This window comes from Sus scrofa, chromosome 3 (assembly GCF_054392235.1).
Source record: "Sus scrofa isolate SSC_HxYL_T2T_F1_AM1 chromosome 3, Sscrofa_HxYL_maternal_Yorkshire_Landrace_v2.0, whole genome shotgun sequence".
Taxonomy (NCBI): Eukaryota; Metazoa; Chordata; class Mammalia; order Artiodactyla; family Suidae; genus Sus; species Sus scrofa.
The window spans coordinates 66,867,544-66,886,040 of NC_139385.1; the positions used below are offsets into that span (position 1 = coordinate 66,867,544).

At 45.3% G+C, this 18,497-nt stretch overlaps 1 protein-coding gene across 1 annotated transcript; it reads left to right on the forward strand.

Moving 5' to 3' along the window:
* The first annotated feature begins 11,065 nt into the window (after nt 1–11,065).
* Nucleotides 11,066–17,123, forward strand: LYG1 (lysozyme g1). The gene is given in 7 exon segments (XM_021088396.2): nt 11,066–11,108; nt 13,366–13,526; nt 13,660–13,740; nt 14,344–14,448; nt 14,451–14,575; nt 16,696–16,823; nt 17,005–17,123. Coding segments are annotated over 7 exon segments (762 nt in total).
* The last annotated feature ends 1,374 nt before the right edge of the window (nt 17,124–18,497 follow it).

The window sequence follows — 18,497 nt, forward strand, 5'->3', positions numbered from 1 at the left end:
TTCTTCTTCTTTTTTTTTTTTTTTTTTTTTTTGTCTTTTTAGGGCCACACCCATAGCATATGGAGGTTCCTAGGCTGGGGGTCAAATCAGAGCTACAGCTGCTGGCCTACACCACAGCCACAGCAAAGAGGGATCCGAGCCGTGTCTGCAACCTACACCACAGTTCATGGCAACGCCAGAGCATTAACCCACTGAGTGAGGCCAGGGATTGAACCAGCAATCCTCATGGATACTAGTCGGGTTTGTTCACCTCTGAGCCACAACGAGAAGTCCAGGGAACTCCTTATTGCATCTTTATTTAACACTGGGCACCCAAGTTTCCCAGATCTCCATCTTTGAAGCAGAAAGGGAATGAGTGACCACGCAAACACCCCCAATGGGGATGGTGCTGTGTGGTCATGAGTTGTCTGTGGTGGGTGTGAGGGCAAGGTGGCTGGTTCACTGGAACCTTACAACAGTGCAGAGCAGTGACCACAAGCCTGGGCTGAAAATCATCCAAGCCTGGAATGGAGCTACACACAATGTGATTGGCCCTAGCAATATAAGTGTGAAAATGAGCTTTAAAAAAAAAATACCTTTTGGGAAATTATACTGACGTGAAAAAAAATTTCTTTTAAAAGCATGGGATGAGATGCACTGGGAGTTTGGGGTTAGTAGATGCAAATTATTAGGTTTAGAATGGATAAGCAATGAGATCCTACTGTACAGCATAGGGAACTCTATCCAGTCTCCTGGGATAGAACATATATATAGAATATAACATAAGGAAGAGAATGAGTATATATGTATGACTGGGTCACTTTGCTATACAGTAGAAATTGACACAACACTGCAAATCAACCATATTTTACTTAAAAATTAAAAATTAAAAAAAGCAAGGAATGGAAGACTTGGCTTCAGGGAAGTTAGAGTAGACACACTTGACTCTCATTTTCCCTCTAAATACAACTAAAAACCTTGGGCCTCATATATGTTTGTTTAATAAGAAAAGTGAAAAAGGGAGGGAAAAAAAGGCAGACAGGTTCATGACCTGAAGAATAACATGGCAGTGAGTTCCCTGACTTTTGATTCCTTTCTTTCCTTTTCGTGTGTGTGTGTGTGCGCGCGTGCGCGCACGCATGCTTTTATTTTGTTGTTTTGGTGTTCGCTTCCTATATGCCAGACTTGAAGCTGTAGAAGCCAGCCACCTGGAAATACCTATGGGCCCAGAAAAACTGCCTCTTCTCTCCCCCAAAAGACCTCAACAAAAGCCTAAGCAAGGACCAGAAACCAAAGGATCAGGAAAGGAGAGCCTGGCAAGACTGTCAACCTTTGGACAATTGCTGCTCTGCTCCAGCCAAACACCAGAAACACAACTGTGGCCCTGCCCCATGCAGCAGAGGCTGAATGGGGAGCCTGGACTCCCCCCTTGCCAGGCTGTAACACGGGGGCCCCTATCCTCCTGCTGTGGTGCCTGCGAGAGAGCTGGGACTTTCATGCCCATTGTGCTAATGAATTTCCTACTTCCGTCACGGGGTCACTGGGAACCACTTGAGGAACCTGGGCTTCCAGCACCTCCTGGCAGTCACAAGCACCTTGTCTCCAATAGAGGTGATTCGGCCGAGGTCCAGTGGGACAATCAGGACTTTACTATCCAGCGATAATGAAGCGATAATGTCCAGGGAGCAGCAGGGAGCCATCGGCAGAGGCTGAGTTGGGAACCCACCCCTGCACAGCAGTAATGCAGATACCCTCCCCAGCAGATGTCAAACGCTGAGTGGGAGCTTCAACTTCCATCACCACCTAGTAGTAAAGACATGACACCTCTTCCTTCCAATGCTAGACCAGTGTCAGAGGGAGCTGGCTAAAACAGAAGGTTGAAATAAGATCCAGAGTCTCATACTATAAGACCTCAGATGTCCAGATTTCAACTAAAAGTCACTCATCATACCAGGAACCAGTAAGCTCTCCAACTGAATGAAAAAAGACCATCCCTAGATGCCAATACACAGATGACAGGTATTAGAGTTATCTGACAAAGATTACTAAATCCTTCAACAGAAAATTACCAACACACTTGACACAAATGAAAAAGTGGAGTCTTAGCAGATAAGTAGCAAGTCCCAAAGGAAAAAAATTTTTAAAGTAGAATCAAATAGAAAGGTTGCATTCGCACAACACAATTACACTGTCATCTCCTAGTCTAGTGGATCCCATAATAAATTATTACTGAGGACAAAAAGCCAATCTGTGCATCTCAGCCCAACTTAAAGTTAATTCAAGAGTTCCTGTTGTGGCTCAGTGGAAACAAATCTGACTAACATCCATGAGGACTCAGGTTCGATTCCTGGCCTCGCTCAGTGGGGTAAGGATCTGGCATTATCGTGAGCTGTGGTATAGGTCACAGGCACAGCTCAGATCTGTGGCGTAGGCTAGCAGGTACAGTTCAGATTTAATCCCTAGGCTGGGAATCTCTATATGCCATGAGTATGGCCCTAAAAAGACCAAAAAAAAAAAAAAAAAAGTTAATTCAGAGTCAGTGGGTGGGAAGCCCAAGCCAGCTTTGAGCACACGCCTCTTGACATAGACACAGGGCAGTTATTCTGAAGGGGGTCTTTACAATCCATGGGGCTTTCCTATTCCCTTTAGTTACTCAAGAGGCCACTCTTACAGAGGCCCCAGCTGGCTTGGAATTACTGGCTGCCAATGAGGAGCCTCTGAGACTCAGGTCTTTATTTCTCAAAGCAATAAATCATATTACTTAGATAAGTCTTTATCTCAGGTTTTCCAGGGTCTCCCTGGTCCTGAGATTGGTGACTCCATGACCTGGGTTTCCCCCAAGATCTGACTTTGGGTAATAACCCCTGGGAGCATCCAATCTACTCCATTCCTGAATGCGAGCCCCCAATGTGTGAGGCACGGTACCCTATTCCCTGACCTGACCAATGGCCCTCCCTGACCAAGGACAACCTCCCCCGCCTTGTTAGGGACATGTCATCCCTCTGAGATCCCAGCCACCACCAGGGGACAGACACCTCCAATCAACCACAGTGGGCCATCATTCCCCAGATAATAAGCAATGTTCTATGGCCTTGATCAATGCTAGTTCCCAAATCACAGTGCTCCCCAGAGAGGCCAACACAGCTACAAGCAGAACTCTGTGCTCTCCGGAGAGTTACAGGACATAAGACTGAAGGCAAGCAGGTTTATCCTACCCGACCTTTGACCCCTCACTGATGTGTAATCTGGATGAGTCATTTCGTTATTGAGAATCATTGTTTCCTCAACTGTCAAAGATAGGCGGTGATCATTAGTCTGTTCTATACATCGTAAGGGTGCGTGCTATAACCACACGTGGGAAAGTATTTTATATGCTGGGAAGGGACCCACCACTGTGAGGTGTGATGGGGTGATCTCTTGGACAGGTTCCCATATTTGGGATATTTTAAACAAATTACATGAGTCACAGCATCTAAGAATTTTATTGGTTCCTGAATAAGATGGTTTTATTGGTCTCACACTTCCATGCCTGTGGACAGTAAAGAACGTGACTTCAAATTACTTCATCAGTTTGTTTGCAGGCTGGCCAATAGGCCTTGTGGGGTTTTATGATCTGTACATGAAAGGTTCAATGTTGGCTTCAAGGGAGCCAGCAATTTAGCCCCTTAGCCCAACAGGAATCAGAAAAATGTCAGTAAATACCTGGCAGTGAGCTTCTTGAGGACAGAGGCTGTGTCTTACTCAACTTTTTATTCTTGGCATCAGCCCAATCATTGGTATATTGTGAGTGCTATGTAAATATTTATTTAATGGATGGATAGAAATATTTTGAAAGGAATACAGTTGTCACTTGCTTCCCAGAATTGCTTTTTGCTATGCCTGCCTAGGCATTTATTATTTGCCTTGCTTTTGTATTTTCTTGTTATGTGGGGTCAATATTTTATTTCACACTTATTGGAGAAAAGGCATCATATGAATATAAATTGAAAATACACACAAGTACCTATAGCAGGTTCATAATTCAAATACCCATTCTTCTTCATGTAAACTAGAATAGATATGAAACAAATTAAAGATCCAGCTTTCATTCACAGACCATCTCCCAAATGCTTTCAGGCAAAAGTAGTTTCAGGTCCATGTCACAGTGGTTTTATGACCATTGAAAAGTATTTTTCTCAGAAAGTTTACTGGGTGTAAGGGGAAAGCCAATAAAAAAAATGTGTATTTGCATGTCTGAATTTATATATATAAGTACTCACATGTTTGTAAATTGGTGTTAAATCATTGCTCTTCACACACAAGGGAATTTCACAATTTATGGATGTGCCAAGCCCAAGATAAAAAGGAGGAATGCAAAATAGAGAATTTTTTTTTCTTTTTAGGGCCACACCTGCAGCATATGGAAGTTCCCAGGCTAGAGGTCGAATCAGAGCTGCAGCTGCCAGCCTAAACCACAGCCACAGCAATGCAGGATCCTGGCTGCATCTGCAACTCGCACCACAGCTTGCGGCAACGCCGGATCCTTAACCCACCAAATGATTCCAGGATTTGAAACTGCATCCTTGTGGACACCATGTGGGGTTCTTATACTTCTGAGCCACAGTGGGAAATCTGAGGATGTTTTTTTCTTTTTTTTTTTTTTGGCCATCCTTGCAGCATGTGGAAGTTCCTGGGCCAGGGATGGAACCCATACCACAGCCATGACCCAAGCTGCTGCAGTGACAATGATGGATCCTTAACCAGCTAAGCCACAGGAGAACTCCAAAATAGAGATTTTTTTTTTCTCTAGGAAAAAAAAAAACATGATGGAACCTCTCAGTGAACTGGGGTTTGACTATTATGAACAAGTCAACTCTTTCTGAATCCCAGAGCTGGAAGGAGAACTCTCGTGAGCACAGGCGATCAAAATACTTCTCTTCCTCCAGCAACCACTGACAAGAAAAGCAGTAAGATTTCAAAGTGTCCTTGTAGCAACCAACAGTATATTTAGACAAGGCACATTTTCTATCCGACAGTTTTAGGTCATCAAAGTTTTCTTAAGCTGAAATTTCAATCATAGTTTTTCTTCCCATTGACCTTAATAAAAACTGGAAGATATAGTTTTTTGCAATGAGAATATTTGACTCTGGAGACTTTTGTTTCTCAGGATGGAATCGTAGAGTGTGGAAAGAAATATAAAAAAAAAAAAAAATCATCCAGCAGTTCCCATCGTGGCGCAGTAGAAAAGAATCTGACTGGGAACCATGAGGTTTCAGGTTCAATCCTTGGCCTTGCTCAATGGATTAAGGATCCGGCGTTGCTGTGAGCTGTGGTCTAGGTTGAAGATGTGGCTCGGATCCTGCATTGCTGTGGCTGTGGCTGTGGCCGGCAGCTGTAGCTCCAATTTGACCCCTAGCCTGGGAACCTCCATGTGCCATGGGTGCGGCCCTAAAAAGCAAAAAAAAAAAAAAAAAAAAAAAAAAATCACCCATAAATTCAGTGTTAAATGTATGAAAAAAAAAGTCACATAGATGTTATTGTTGCTGATGTTTTGGCTAGTCTATGATAAAGAGCAATGCAACAATTTACATGACCCTAGGGTCTTTTCAAATGAATATAAAGGCTCTACAGGTGCACATCAGATCAGATTGGTTTCTTCTTTCTCTGTAACAAAAGACAAGATCTTTCCAGGATACAGAAACAGGAAAGCTCCTTTCAGCTCATGTCACTGCAGAGGTACAGGTTCAATCCCCAGCCCAGATGCAGAGGGTTAAAGGACCTGGTGTTGCTGCAGGTACTGCATAGTTTGCAGTTGTAGCTTGGATTCAATCCCTGGCCTGGAAACTTTATAAGCCATGGATGTGGCCATAAAATTTTTAAAAATTTAAAAATTAAAAAAAAAAAGAAGTTCCACCCAGGCAGGACTGATAGTGGTGGAAGGATCAAGCACTGGTTTGGACAGAGATCAAACGGAAGCAGGAGTCCAGGAAGCACCTGTCTGAAAGAGACTGTCCAGACCCTGAGAGCCGAAAGCCAGCTGGGGCAGCATACAGGGGAAGAAAGTCTTGGCTGTCAGGGGGAAGAGTGGCTTGGTTTCCTAGCTCTGTCCCTATACTTGTCCCCTTCCTGGCACAGAGCTCCTCAAACCTTTGTAATTTCCTAAGTGATGAGAACCATAAAGTTATCTTTTTTTTTTTCCACTTTTTAGTGCTGCACCTGCTGCATATGGAAGTTCTCAGGCGAGGGATCAAATCAGAGCTACCACTGCCAGCCTACGCCACAGTCACAGCAACACAGGATCCAAGCTGTCTCTGTGACCTACATCACAGCTCATGGCAATGCCAGATCCCAGACCCACTGAACAAGGCCAGAGATCAAACCTGCAGCCTCAGGGATACTGGTTGGATTCATTTCTGTTGAGTCTCAATGGGAACTCCAATCTTTTGTTATTTTAATGAGGTGGGTTCTGGAAAGCCCCTAAGAATGGGGGTCTGCCAGTGGTGCCAACCATGTGATTCAAGGGTTTGAACCTTTGATCTCACCCCACGGGAGAGGGGCTGAAGGTTGAGTTCAGTCACCAAGAACCAATGATTTAATCAATCCTGCCTCTGGGATGAAGCCTCCATAAAACCCCAATGGAAATGGGGCAGAGAGCTTCTGGGCTGGTGAACATGTGGCGATGCAGGGAGAGTGGTGTCCTGAGAGGGCATGGCGGCTTCACACCCTTTCCCCACCCTTACCCTACACACCTCTTGCATGTGGCTCTTCCTGACTTACATCCTTTATAATCAGTGGGCAATCTGGTAAGTAAAACATTCTCTTGAGTTCTGTGACCCATTCTAGCAAATTACTGGAACCAAAGAAGAGATCGTTGACACCTCTGATCTACAGCCAGTCCATCAGAAGCCCAGGTACATCTTGGACTTACGATTGGCTTCTGAAGTTGAAGGTGGGGGCAGAGGGCAGTCTTGTAGGACTGAGACCTTAATGTATGCAATCTGAAAGTATTTCCATGTAGATAGTGTCAGAATTACGTTGTAGGACCCAACTGTGTTGCAGAACTGCTTGGGATAGAAAAAAGTACACACCTTGGAAGTGGTGTCAGAATTATAGGGGGCATGACAGGGAATATCTTGAGCTGTTTCTATTTAGTCTCCCTTAAGACCAGGGACAGTCTATTGTATACGGAATGGATGGTCAACAGGGACCTGCTGTATAGCACAGGAAACTTCGTTCAATATTCTCTGATAACCTAGATGGGAAAAGAACCTGAACAAGAATGGCTATTTGTATATATATAACTGAGTCACTTTGTGGTACAGCAGAAATTATTACAACAGTGTAAATCAAATATACTCAATAAAACTTTAAAAATAAATAAATAAATAAATAAATAAATAAATAAATAAATAAATAAATAAGACCAGGCACAGCAAGCTTTCTTTTCAATACCTCCCCCACTGTGTGTTCGCAGGTTTTTGAAGGGGAGGTTGTCCGTACAGACCAGTTGAGGACTGGGCATTGGTGGGCATCGTTTCTGTGGAGCTGTTGCCAGGAAACGTGCTGACTGCCAACCAGGGGAGAACCTTCTAGGATGTTGATCTGGGCCCTCAGCGCTGAGTTAGATTGGTGACATAGCGCTTTTGCAAATTTATTTACACAGTGTAATAAATTTGAGTTATTGGTCTGTGCTAGACCTTGGTTGACAAAATAAAGACAAAGGGCTCCACTTTTCAGTAGGGATATGGTTTCCAATGGGGCACATTATTTATCTGCTTTTTATTCCTCATCTGGCAGCAACAGAGAGAAGACCAGCATTCTCACACCCCCTCCCCAAATGTATGCCCTTCTCCAAATGTAAAGTTCAGGAACTCCTGGTTTCTGGGTCTGGATCCTTGCTAAGAATGCCCTGCCTTCTTTCGCAGCCACAGGGAGAGCACAAAGAAATCCTAACCCCTCAAAGTCTGAGCTGCAAATATGGAGTTAGTGACTCCCCAAAGCCATAGATAGCCTTTCATTCATTCAGTCCGTCAACATCTACAGAACACCTCCTGTGTGCCATTTAGAGGATACCAGAAAAAAGACCCAGTCCTTGCATTCAAGTTGTTTTCAGGCTGAAAACAAAGTGTCACAGGTGCTGTGATAGAAATATCCATCAGGCAGCATGGGGCCTATCCTGGGAGCAGGCGTTGGAGCCCCAATCTGGACCCTGTGAAGGGAGGTTGACAGAATTCTTCATGCGTGGACTGATTCAACAAGTACTTACCCAACACCCGCAACGTGCCAGACTCTGATCCAGGCTTTGGGGGCTCAGTCATGAATGAAGCAGCCATGTTCATTGCTCTCACAGGGCTTACATTCCAGCTGTGGCAGGACAGAGGGTAGAGAGAAGGCAAAGGTTGCAGAGGAGACAGCCTGTCAACAAGTTGGCCAGTGAGCAGGCCATTTACTCCATGGGTTGCTTGAGTATCACAGGTGTGTTGGGCAGGGCGTGACGTGAGGGGGTTATGAAGACAAATGAGACTCAGTCCTGATCCCTCCCTAAGGGCTTCTCCACCACATGGAAGAGGCTGTCCACAGGCACAGAGCAAATGATGGGGCTGTACCTGGGGGAAAGTTAGTAGAGCTGGGGCATAGGGCTGGTGATAGAGGGGGCTTCCGCTTCTGGTTATGTACTCATCCCTTGGGCAATCTGGGGTAAAGAACCCTTCCTGGAAAATTCATATAAGCCCTCTTGAAGTGTTTTTTGAGGTGGACATTCAGGGGCAAACTGTAGGTGCGGGATGTACATAAAAGGCTAAGGTGTGGCTCTGCTTACCTGAAACACAGACAAAGCCTAAGAGTTTCTAACACTCCAAATTCAATTCCTTCCTTCCTTCCCTTTCTCTTTCTTCCCTTGTCCCTCTCTCTTCCCCTCATCTTCATCCTTCCTTTCCACCTCCCTCCCTCCAAACTTCCTTCCTTCCCCTCTTCCTTCCTTCCTTTCTCCCTCCCTCTGGCTCTGTCTCTCTCTCCCCCTCCATCCTTCTTTCCCTTACCTTCCTTTCCTTCCTTCCTTCCGCCCCTCCTTCCTGTCCTCTCCTTCTTTCCTTTCTTTCTTCCTTGGACCGGCTTCCAGAAACCAGTGTGAATAAAAACAATCTAAAAACAATTGCAGGACCTGAAATCATCAACTGGAAACTGTAGCAATCATTGCCCTCTGAGCTGTGGGAGGAAACTAATTGTTTAATGTTTGCAAAATGCCAGGACATTCTTGAATAAAAGGCCTTATATAACTTCAAGGTCTTTATAATGATTATGATTCTTACTATAATTCGTAAGACTTAGCCATACCTGTCCTCATAAGAGGATAAAGTCAACATTTTCTGAAAGAGGAAGCAGGCCAGGGACTCTGTATAAGGTGTGATAGGCTGACCGCCTCGAAGGACAAGAGGCCCACATGGCAGATGAGTGTAAGACAGAGGGTGGGACTCTGCTTAGGCCTATTTAGGATGAAAAATCCAGCACATGGTGATCAGTTAATGATGATTGTGTCTGCAGGAGTTCCCGTTGTGGCCTCGCAGGTAATGAACCCAACAAAGATCCATGAGGTTGCGGGTTTGATCTCTGGTCTCACCCAGTGTAATAAGGATCCAGTGTTGCCATGAGCTATGGTGTAGGTAGCGGACGGAGCTTGGCTACCACATTGCTGTGGCTGTGGTGTTGGCCAGCAGCTGCAGCTCCAATTTGACCCCTAGCCTGGGAACTTCGATATGCTGCGGGTGTGGCCCTAAAAAGCAAAAACAAAACAAAACAAAAAGATTGTGTCTGCTAAGTAAATAAGAAAAGTTGGAGGGACTTTCGAGGAAAACCCAAGTTATAAAAGATTATGTAGATGATACAATGATTTTTTTATAATACTTATTCACTTTTAGATTTTTTTTCCTTTTTATAGATGCACCTGCGGCAAATGGAAGTTCTCAGAACAGGGGTCAAATCAGAGCTGCAGCTGAGGCCTACGCCACAGCCATGGCACCTGATCCTTAACGGAGCCAGGCCAGGGATCAAACCCATGACCTCAGAGAGGCAGTATCAAGTCCTTAACCCAATGAGCCACAACAGGAACTCCTAGACCCTTCAGTCAAGTGCTTGCTCCACGCAGACATTTAGCTCCAGGCTTGGAAAATGAAAGTAGTTTTCATGTTGCAATAAAAGCCAAGTCCTTCCACTTAAGCTTCCAAGAGGAAGTATTTTTGTTGCCCAGAAAAACAGCAAAGAGGATAAAATATTTGGGGTTTTATATCTGAATGCAAGCAGGGCTTTACTTTTTTCTGAAGGGTCCTTTCCATAAAGCCAGTGAGAAGCCTATGAAAATATATACTTTCATGGATTATGAGCTTTTCCTGTATCTACACGGTTCTTTCTCTGTTTTTGTTTCTTTTTTTCCCCTGGGTTGGAGCTGCTCCCTGTCATTCAATGCTGGCGGCTCAGTGGGTGCTGAATAAATGGTTCCTGTTGGGTGGCTGAATCTGAGAGTTGCTACAAACACAGCGAAAATTCCAAGTTCCTATATTTTTCCAGTGTTTTGGATGAAGCATGACATTTTCTGCTCAACTAAGGGAAATCAGATGGACCATCTCAATGTTGCAGGGAAGAAAAGTAAAAAGCAAAGCTGTGTCTGAGAGGCACACAACCTCTTGTTTAAGAGGACTTAATTCAAATGTCTTCCTTAATATCACCTCTTTCTCTTTTTAAGTTTTTCTTTTTTTCTTTTGTCTTTTTAGAGCCGCACCCACAGCATAGGGAGGTTCTACTTAAAAATCACTTTAGGGAGTTTCTGTCATGCCTCAGTGGTTAACGAATCCGACTAGGAACCATGAGGTTATGGGTTCGATCCCTGGCCTTGCTCAGTGGGTTAAGCATCCAGCGTTGCCTTGAGCTGTGGTGTAGGTTGCAGATGCGGCTCGGCCCCTGCATTGCTGTGGCTCTGGTGTAGGCCGGTGGCTATGACTCCGATTCGACCCCTAGCCTGGGAATCTCCATATGCTGCCTGAGAAACGGCAAAAAGACAAAAATAAATAAATAAAAATAAAAATCACTTTAGGATTTATTGTGCCAGATCATCAGTATGTCTGTGCTGTGGCTGCTTCTGAGAATCCTCGCCCTTCTTGGTGAGGCTGTTCCCTTTTTCCCAAGAGACCTGGAAGATGGGAAGGATAAACATAGGAACATAATGGTACTTCTGATTCTTAAAACTGCAGTGGAAAAAGCTATTTTCTCCCACCCCGAGTTGTTCAACAAATCCTGGAGTCAGCAAGTAGCCTCCTACCAGATGCCCCACAAAGGGAAGAGGTTCTCTAGGATGTGGAGAACAGCATTGCTTGAGGCTGAGCTTTAAATATACACCATTGAAAACCGCTCATCGTTCCTCTATAAACATTCGTTCACAAAGTATTTACTGAATTTATTAAAAGACCCCATATTTGCATAGAGGATTGAGGTGGCTTACCATTTGAAAACTAATGTAATGCAATAGAAGACTAGCACCACTGGGATTCAGGAGGTGTGAGTCAGGGAACCACTGAGGCTGATGTCATTGCCATGCTTGAATGTCAGATTCAATCCTAAGGTTCCTTGAGGTTGGGGCCTGAGGGAAAAAGGTCATGTTTTTCAACAAAGAGAAGGAGGAAGTATAATTCCTCAAGAGAAGCAAGATTTCTTCCTGGCCCTAAATTCTAACAATTTCTCAGAGGGGGCCAGTTTTATTCATTCCTTTCTTTCTTGACCCATCCAGTCAACAAATATTTTTAAAATTTGCAAGGAATCTGAGGACTCTAAGGAACTTTGGGGAGCATATAATGTGATGAGGGAGAGGCTGGGGGCCAAGGAGAAATGAGTGACACAACCAAGTACCATGAATGGTATTGTCACCGGTTAAAAAGGTAAAAGTGCACCGATTAAAAAATAAACAAAGACATCTTGGCTCATTTCATTTTTAGTATACCCATGAAAGACCAAGTCATTTCCTCATTTCTCTTCACTTTACTCATCAGAAAGTTTTAAAGTAGTATTTACTCCAAAATACCAGTATCTTCCGACGTCAACTCTGAGAAGCTCTTAGTAAGAAAACAAAACTTTAAAATGTGTTTAGGGAGTTCTCACTGCGGCACTGCGGTTAATGAACCCAACCAGTAGCCATGAGGATGTGGGTTCGATCCCTGGCCTCACTCAGTGGGTTAAGGATCCTGCATTACTGTGAGCTGTGGTGTAGGTTGCAGATGCGGCTCGGATCTGGCATTGCTGTGGCTGTGGTGTAGGCCAGTGGCTACAGCTCCGATTTGACCCCTAGCCTGGGAACCTCCATATGCTGCTGGTGCGGCCCTAAAAAGACAAAAAGAAAAAAGAAAGAAAAAAAAACGCATTTAGGTCAACCTACAGTACAAACATGCTGATGTGCAACAGATCTATTTCCAAAGATCCGCAGATCATCAAGATTTGATGATATAATCTACTTTCGTTAAAGACTCAATAAATCGAAAAGAATAATCTAAGGAGACGTTCTTACAGGTTTATAATAGCGAGATGATTTTCTCTGTTCTCCGCCCCCTGTGGGTACTTGTTGCTGCCTCCTGCGCCCCCTTCTGGTAGGCATTAGGGGCTGCCCTAGGGGCTGCCCTTCCCTTCAGCAGCCTTTGGGGCTGCCCTTCCCTTCAGCAGCCTTTGTGAAATCCCAATGTGCAGAAAACCACTTCTCCCCTTCAGTGCCCGGGATGACGGAGGGAATTAGAGAGTGAGAGTTGGAAGGGCAAAGGGAGAAAGGGAGCAAGTGGGAAGAGGGAGCCCCTGCCCAGGGACGGGGTCCTGGTCCTCACCACGCATGCTCCCCTCTTGGCCATCTCAGCCGCCCAGAGCAGGGGAAGCCAAACTGCATGTCCCAGTCTGTGAGCTGTGCTACTTTGGGTCTGGGTGGAGGTCCCAAGGAGGACCAAGGACATAATTTATACTACGCGTTTCTCCGGAGCAAGCACAAGTGTCTCGCCAAACCTATGCGTTAGGAGCATTTGAGGGAGAAACGCCGAAAGTTCACCTAAAACACAAGATGAGGATGAGTTTACAGGGAACATGGGATCTCAGCTCTGACTGCGACACTCACCCACCCGCGCACGGTTCAGGCCCAGAGCTTCGCAAGGATTACTGCTCCGATGTCTTCTCGGGAGAGCACAGGAGAAGTTAGCCCTGAGGTCATCTCTGTGATAACTTCCTCACCATCCTGAACATTTCAGAAGTGTTTTCATGGCGGGGAGAGGATGACTGGTATCATTCGTTTTAATACAGTGATTGGCATCAATATCACTTCCTAATGGACAGAAGCAGGATCAGAAGCTGCTCTAGTTCAATGTTTGAGGCTGACATTTTCTCTGCTTGCAGACTCATCAGAAAGCAGCAGCAGGGGATGCTATGGAGACAAGCAGACCCTGGACGCCCCTGCGGCATCTGGTAGGATGCGGAGGCGTCCAGGCTCCAGCTTCTGCGTAGTTATCACCTCACTGTTTGTCTTGCCCTCCTCCTCTTCCTCTTTCTCTTGGCAGGTGACTCATTCTGGCTGGGTGGCTTCCACAGGATCTTGTCCCTTCCCTGGAGATGCCACCCCATGTTGCACTGTCCTTCCCCACAGTTTTGGTCCTCTCCACACATTCTTTTGGTTCTCACTGTCTCCCCCAGCCCCACTTGGAAAGAGCACTGGGCATGGCGTCCATGGAATTTGTCTCAGTGCTGGCTCTGGTTTTCCAGCCTGTCACTGAGGTCTCCTGAGCTCCTGCTGGGAGCGAGAGAGTAGTTCTTACTTCACAGGGCTGTAAACTCTGTTCGATGTAATGTGGATGAGAGTGCTTATGGAACCATGGAAGGGGGCGGGCCAGGTAAATTAGTCTCCATCTGCAGTGCACCGTTTCTTGTTATTTCATAAAGCTTTAAACTCCCATAAGTTCCAGGTGTCACTTTCAAGTGGAAAGGTGGCCAGGAGTGAGCAAACATGTCAGGGAATTCTCCCAGGACTTTTGAAGGGTTGGGAGAATTCCTCTCCCGCGTCCTGTGTGCATTAGAGTGGATGGACAGGTCCATTTCACTGGGTCACGCTGGGGTGCTTAAGGTGGGCTGATGGGGACTGTGGCCGCAGAATTTTCCCAGGAGGGTTCAGAGCAGCCCTGAAGAGCCTGGCTGAGGGGCACTGGCAGCCATAAAGGACATTTTTCAGGGGGCGCAGACTGAAGCTCAAAGGAAGGGAATCATAACGGCAGCTCCAGGAATGGCCACCAGGGATTTCATACCAAACTTGGGCTTCTCCACCCTGGACCACTGCCCAGATCCCTGCAGTATCTTCTCTGTCCTCCTGAGCTCCCATTTCAGCACAGATCACACCAAGCTGTATCCCTTCCTTCTGTGTTTGCTTTAGGAGTTTGTGCTTCTGAAAGACAGGCTGTAACAGACATGCCAAACCTCCTGAGATGTCAAAACCCATGATGTGTCCAGTCTGCCAAGAGCACCACATGGACCCTGCTGTCATGGCTGGTGTCTCAGCCGGGGAATCTCACAGTGGCAACGTCCAGGTCAACATGGACAGTGTGACTCATGAGCATGAGTCAGGGTGGTGCATGACTTCATCAGTCATGACGTGTCACAACTCCAGGGGACCACTTCACATTATTGTTGCTGATGACAGCCCTGGAGCATGGTGCCATAGCATACAGAGTCAGAGGTGCTCCCTGGGGTTGAAAGAGCCATGGCTCTGCCTGGGACATGTGACCAGCAACATTTCTGCTTCATTTAGGGCCACAACTTCTTTTCAAAGCAAATTATATTGTGTTTCCTAACTGTCATCAACTGTACCCTACTCTGGATTTCCAATCAAGCAGAGATCACAGATTGAATCCTTGCTCTGTTATTTTGTAACCATACGAGCCTGGATAAATCATTTAAGCTTCCTAGGCCTCTATTTCCTCATCTATAAAATTATTGTGAAGCTTCAAGGAAATCGTGTGGAAAAGTACTTTTAATCTAAGAGATTCTCCACAAATATCGAACACCCTTTCCCTTGATTCTTTCTACATGATTCTTAATGAAGATCCATGTCATTTCTGCACTAATTCTGCCCTGTATTGCATGGTGCCTGATAGAAATTTCCAAGGAACTGATCTTTTGTTAACCCCACTGTCGGATTGTCTCTGCACTGGAGGGATTAGTGATGGCAAGGGAGACAGTGAAACCACTTCTCTTTTTTCTTTTTAGGGCTGCACCTGTGGCATATGAAAGATCCCTGGCTAGGAGTTGAATTGGAGCTGCAGTTGAGACCTACACCACAGCCACAGCAACACCAGATCCAAGCTGCATCTGCGACCTACACCACAGCTCATGGCAACGGTGGATCCTTAACCCACTGAGCAAGGCCGGGGATTGAACCCACATCCTTAAGGACACCATGTCGGGTTCTTAACCTGCTGAGCCAGAACAAGAACTCCCAGGCCAATGCATTTCACGTTTTTGTAGTTGTTGAGGAACCTATAAGTACTGCAAGTCATATTTTAACCTTTTAGGAAAATGAACTCCTCAGTGATCTTTAAACTGGCCTCCTAAAGCACTGGACCCTTGACAGTTTAAAAGTACTTTCAAATACTTTATCTTATTTTGATTTGGGGACCCATCCAATAATCTGATGACATGGGGTCGGGGAAGAGGCAAGTCATTTGTCCTGCATAAGTGAGGAAGTGGATTTGCAAGGACAGAGTCAATGCTGCAGAGTGACAAGGCAGCTGGACAATGCAGAACTGGGACCTAGGACAACAGTGGTGATGTCAGGGTAGGCATCATTTCTCCTGGCCCACTCTGTCTCCTTTGTAAAAATCATTCCTGGGAAAAGGACAAGTCCATCTCCTTTGAAGATGAAGAAACAACTCCCCAGAGTTGTTTTTTTCAGACATTTTTCCTCTGTATGGTGAAACCCACATGGTAGATAAGACATGTTAGAAGTACCTTTAGACATTCAGATTACCTGGAGGAAGAATTACAAGGACAGATAGAAAAACCCCTTTCTGGAGTTCCCTGGTAGCCTAGCAATTAAGGATCCAGTGTTGTCACTGATGTGGCTTGGGTGACTGCTCAGGTATGGGTTCAATCCCTGGACTGGGAATTTCGGCATGCCACAGGCAGGGCCAAAAGGAAAAAAAAAAACAAACCAGGAGTGGAATGGACTGGGAGTTTAGGGTTAGTAGATGCAAACTATTACATTTAGAATGGATAAGCAATGAGATCCTGCTGTACAGCACAGGGAACTAGATGCAGTCTCTTGAGATAGACCATGATGGAAGATAATATAAGAAAGGAATGTATATATATGTATGACTGGGTCACTTTGTAGTACCATAGAAACTGGCACAACACTGTAAACCATCTATACTTTAATTTTAAAACCTGCTTGGAGGGTTTGTGTTGGCAGCACTGAAGAGTGGTCCCCATACTATGTCTGTCACCTCTGGTTTTCAACTCTGCTTCTCACCATTGCCCTGAAGCAGTAGTGAAATGCCCGCTTATCCCTTGCTTTGCCTAAACTTGTAGCTTTACTGTTTATCCCCAGAGAGACTGAAAGTGGCAATGGTGCTGCCAGAGGAGGAGGAAAGAAAAAGAAGGGACATGAAAAAGTAGCCTTGATCTTAAGAAGCCCCCTCACCCTCCCGCCCAGCTTTTCCTCTGCCTTTCTCCCTACAGGACCTTGGACGTGATGCCCCACATCCTCAGCAAGGCGCAGGTGTTCCACATGGCTGAGGTCCTGATTGTTAGAATCAGAGAAATCCAGAGGAAGTGTCCAACCTGGACCCCTGACCAGTATCTGAAAGGTTCCTGTAACCCGTGGGTCATTTTCACAGTATGAAATTAATAGGGACAAGTGCGCATTGTGCCAGATCCCCCAAAACCTCAGTTGCCTCCTGAAAGGCAATTAGGGAAGAGGATCTGATTAAGAGCCGAGCACCCTGATGCAGTGAGGGATTGTGGGGTCAGCATTCACCTGCCTCACAGGTGGCTTCTGTGCCTACAAGGGAGGTGCTGGCAACATCAGAAGCAGCCAGGACCTGAACTGTGACTTTGGCAATGATGTCCTTGCACGAATCAAATACTTCAAGAGACAGGGCTTCTAATGCTTCAGGTCAAACGCAGGATCATTAACATGCAGGCAGCCTCAGCTGTTACAGTGAGACCAGTAATTGTGAATCTGAGTTTCACCTGAAGGGCATCAAAATATCATAAATCACATTGAAGAATAAGTTTCCGCATTTTGTGGTCTGGTGTGTGTCTTAACAAAGGGGTATGTCCCTTTAAAGATATTTCCACAGATATGGGCTATAATGTGGATTTCTGTGAAATGAATCCTGTACCTCAGTGGCTTGTATAGCAAATAAAAATACCAGAATGCAGATGCAATGAGACAGGCTGCCTCTCTGGAACCCTGGGACACAGGTTCAATCCCCGGCCATCACAGTAGGTTAAGGATCTGATCTCTGGCCTGGGAACTCCATGTACCAAGGGGCAGCAAAACATATAAACAAACAAAATCCCCCAAACCAGAATCCTGATTAAATTTGAATTCTAGATAAATAATGATTTTTTTTTTTTGGTACTCTAAGTGCTATGCCATATTTGGAACACATTTATACTCAACTATTATTCACCGTCTATCTGAAATTCAAATTTAGGCATGTGGTTATTTTATGTGGCAACTCTATCACTGATTTCTTTGATAAAAATCAGTTTCAGAGTTCCTGTCATGGCTCAGTGGTTAATGAATCTGACTAGGAACCATGAGGTTGCAGGTTCGATCCCTGGCCTTGCTCAGTGGGTTAAGGATCTGGCGTTGCCATGAGCTGTGGTGTAGGTCACAGATGTGGCTCGGATCCCGAGTTCCTGTGGCTCTGGCGTAGGCTGGTGGCTACGGCTCCAATTCAACCCCTAGCCTGGGAACCTCCATGTGCCACGGGAGCGGCCCAAGAAATGGCAAAAAAAAAAAAAAAAAAAATCATAGTTTCAAATTTTAGTTGAAAACTTTTCTTGAGAAAAAGGATAAGCGTGGCCAGCCCCAGCTGCTGGGAGGATAGTTTCAGGAGAGTCACTTTTTTTTTTTTTCTTGTCTTTTTGCCTTTCCTAGAGCTGATTCCACGGCATACGGAGGTTCCCAGGATAGGGAACTGTAGCTGTAGCCACCAGCCTATGCCAGAGCCACAGCGAAACGTGACCCAGTTACACATACATGTATAGATTCTTTTTTCTCACATTATCATGCTCCATCAAGAGTGACCAGATATAGTTCTCTGACTATATCTAGTAAACTATATCTAGTTTACCTCTTGGTTTCCTTCCTTCTGATGGGGATGGAGTAGGATAGTTACACAGGTGGTTGTAGAAATCCCAATGGGGCACATAGGTAGAGAAGGAAACCTAGAGAACTTTGAGAGACCACTGTAATCTAATGATTACTCAAGAAAGCCATCAGAACACTGTGGAATAAAGCATCTGGC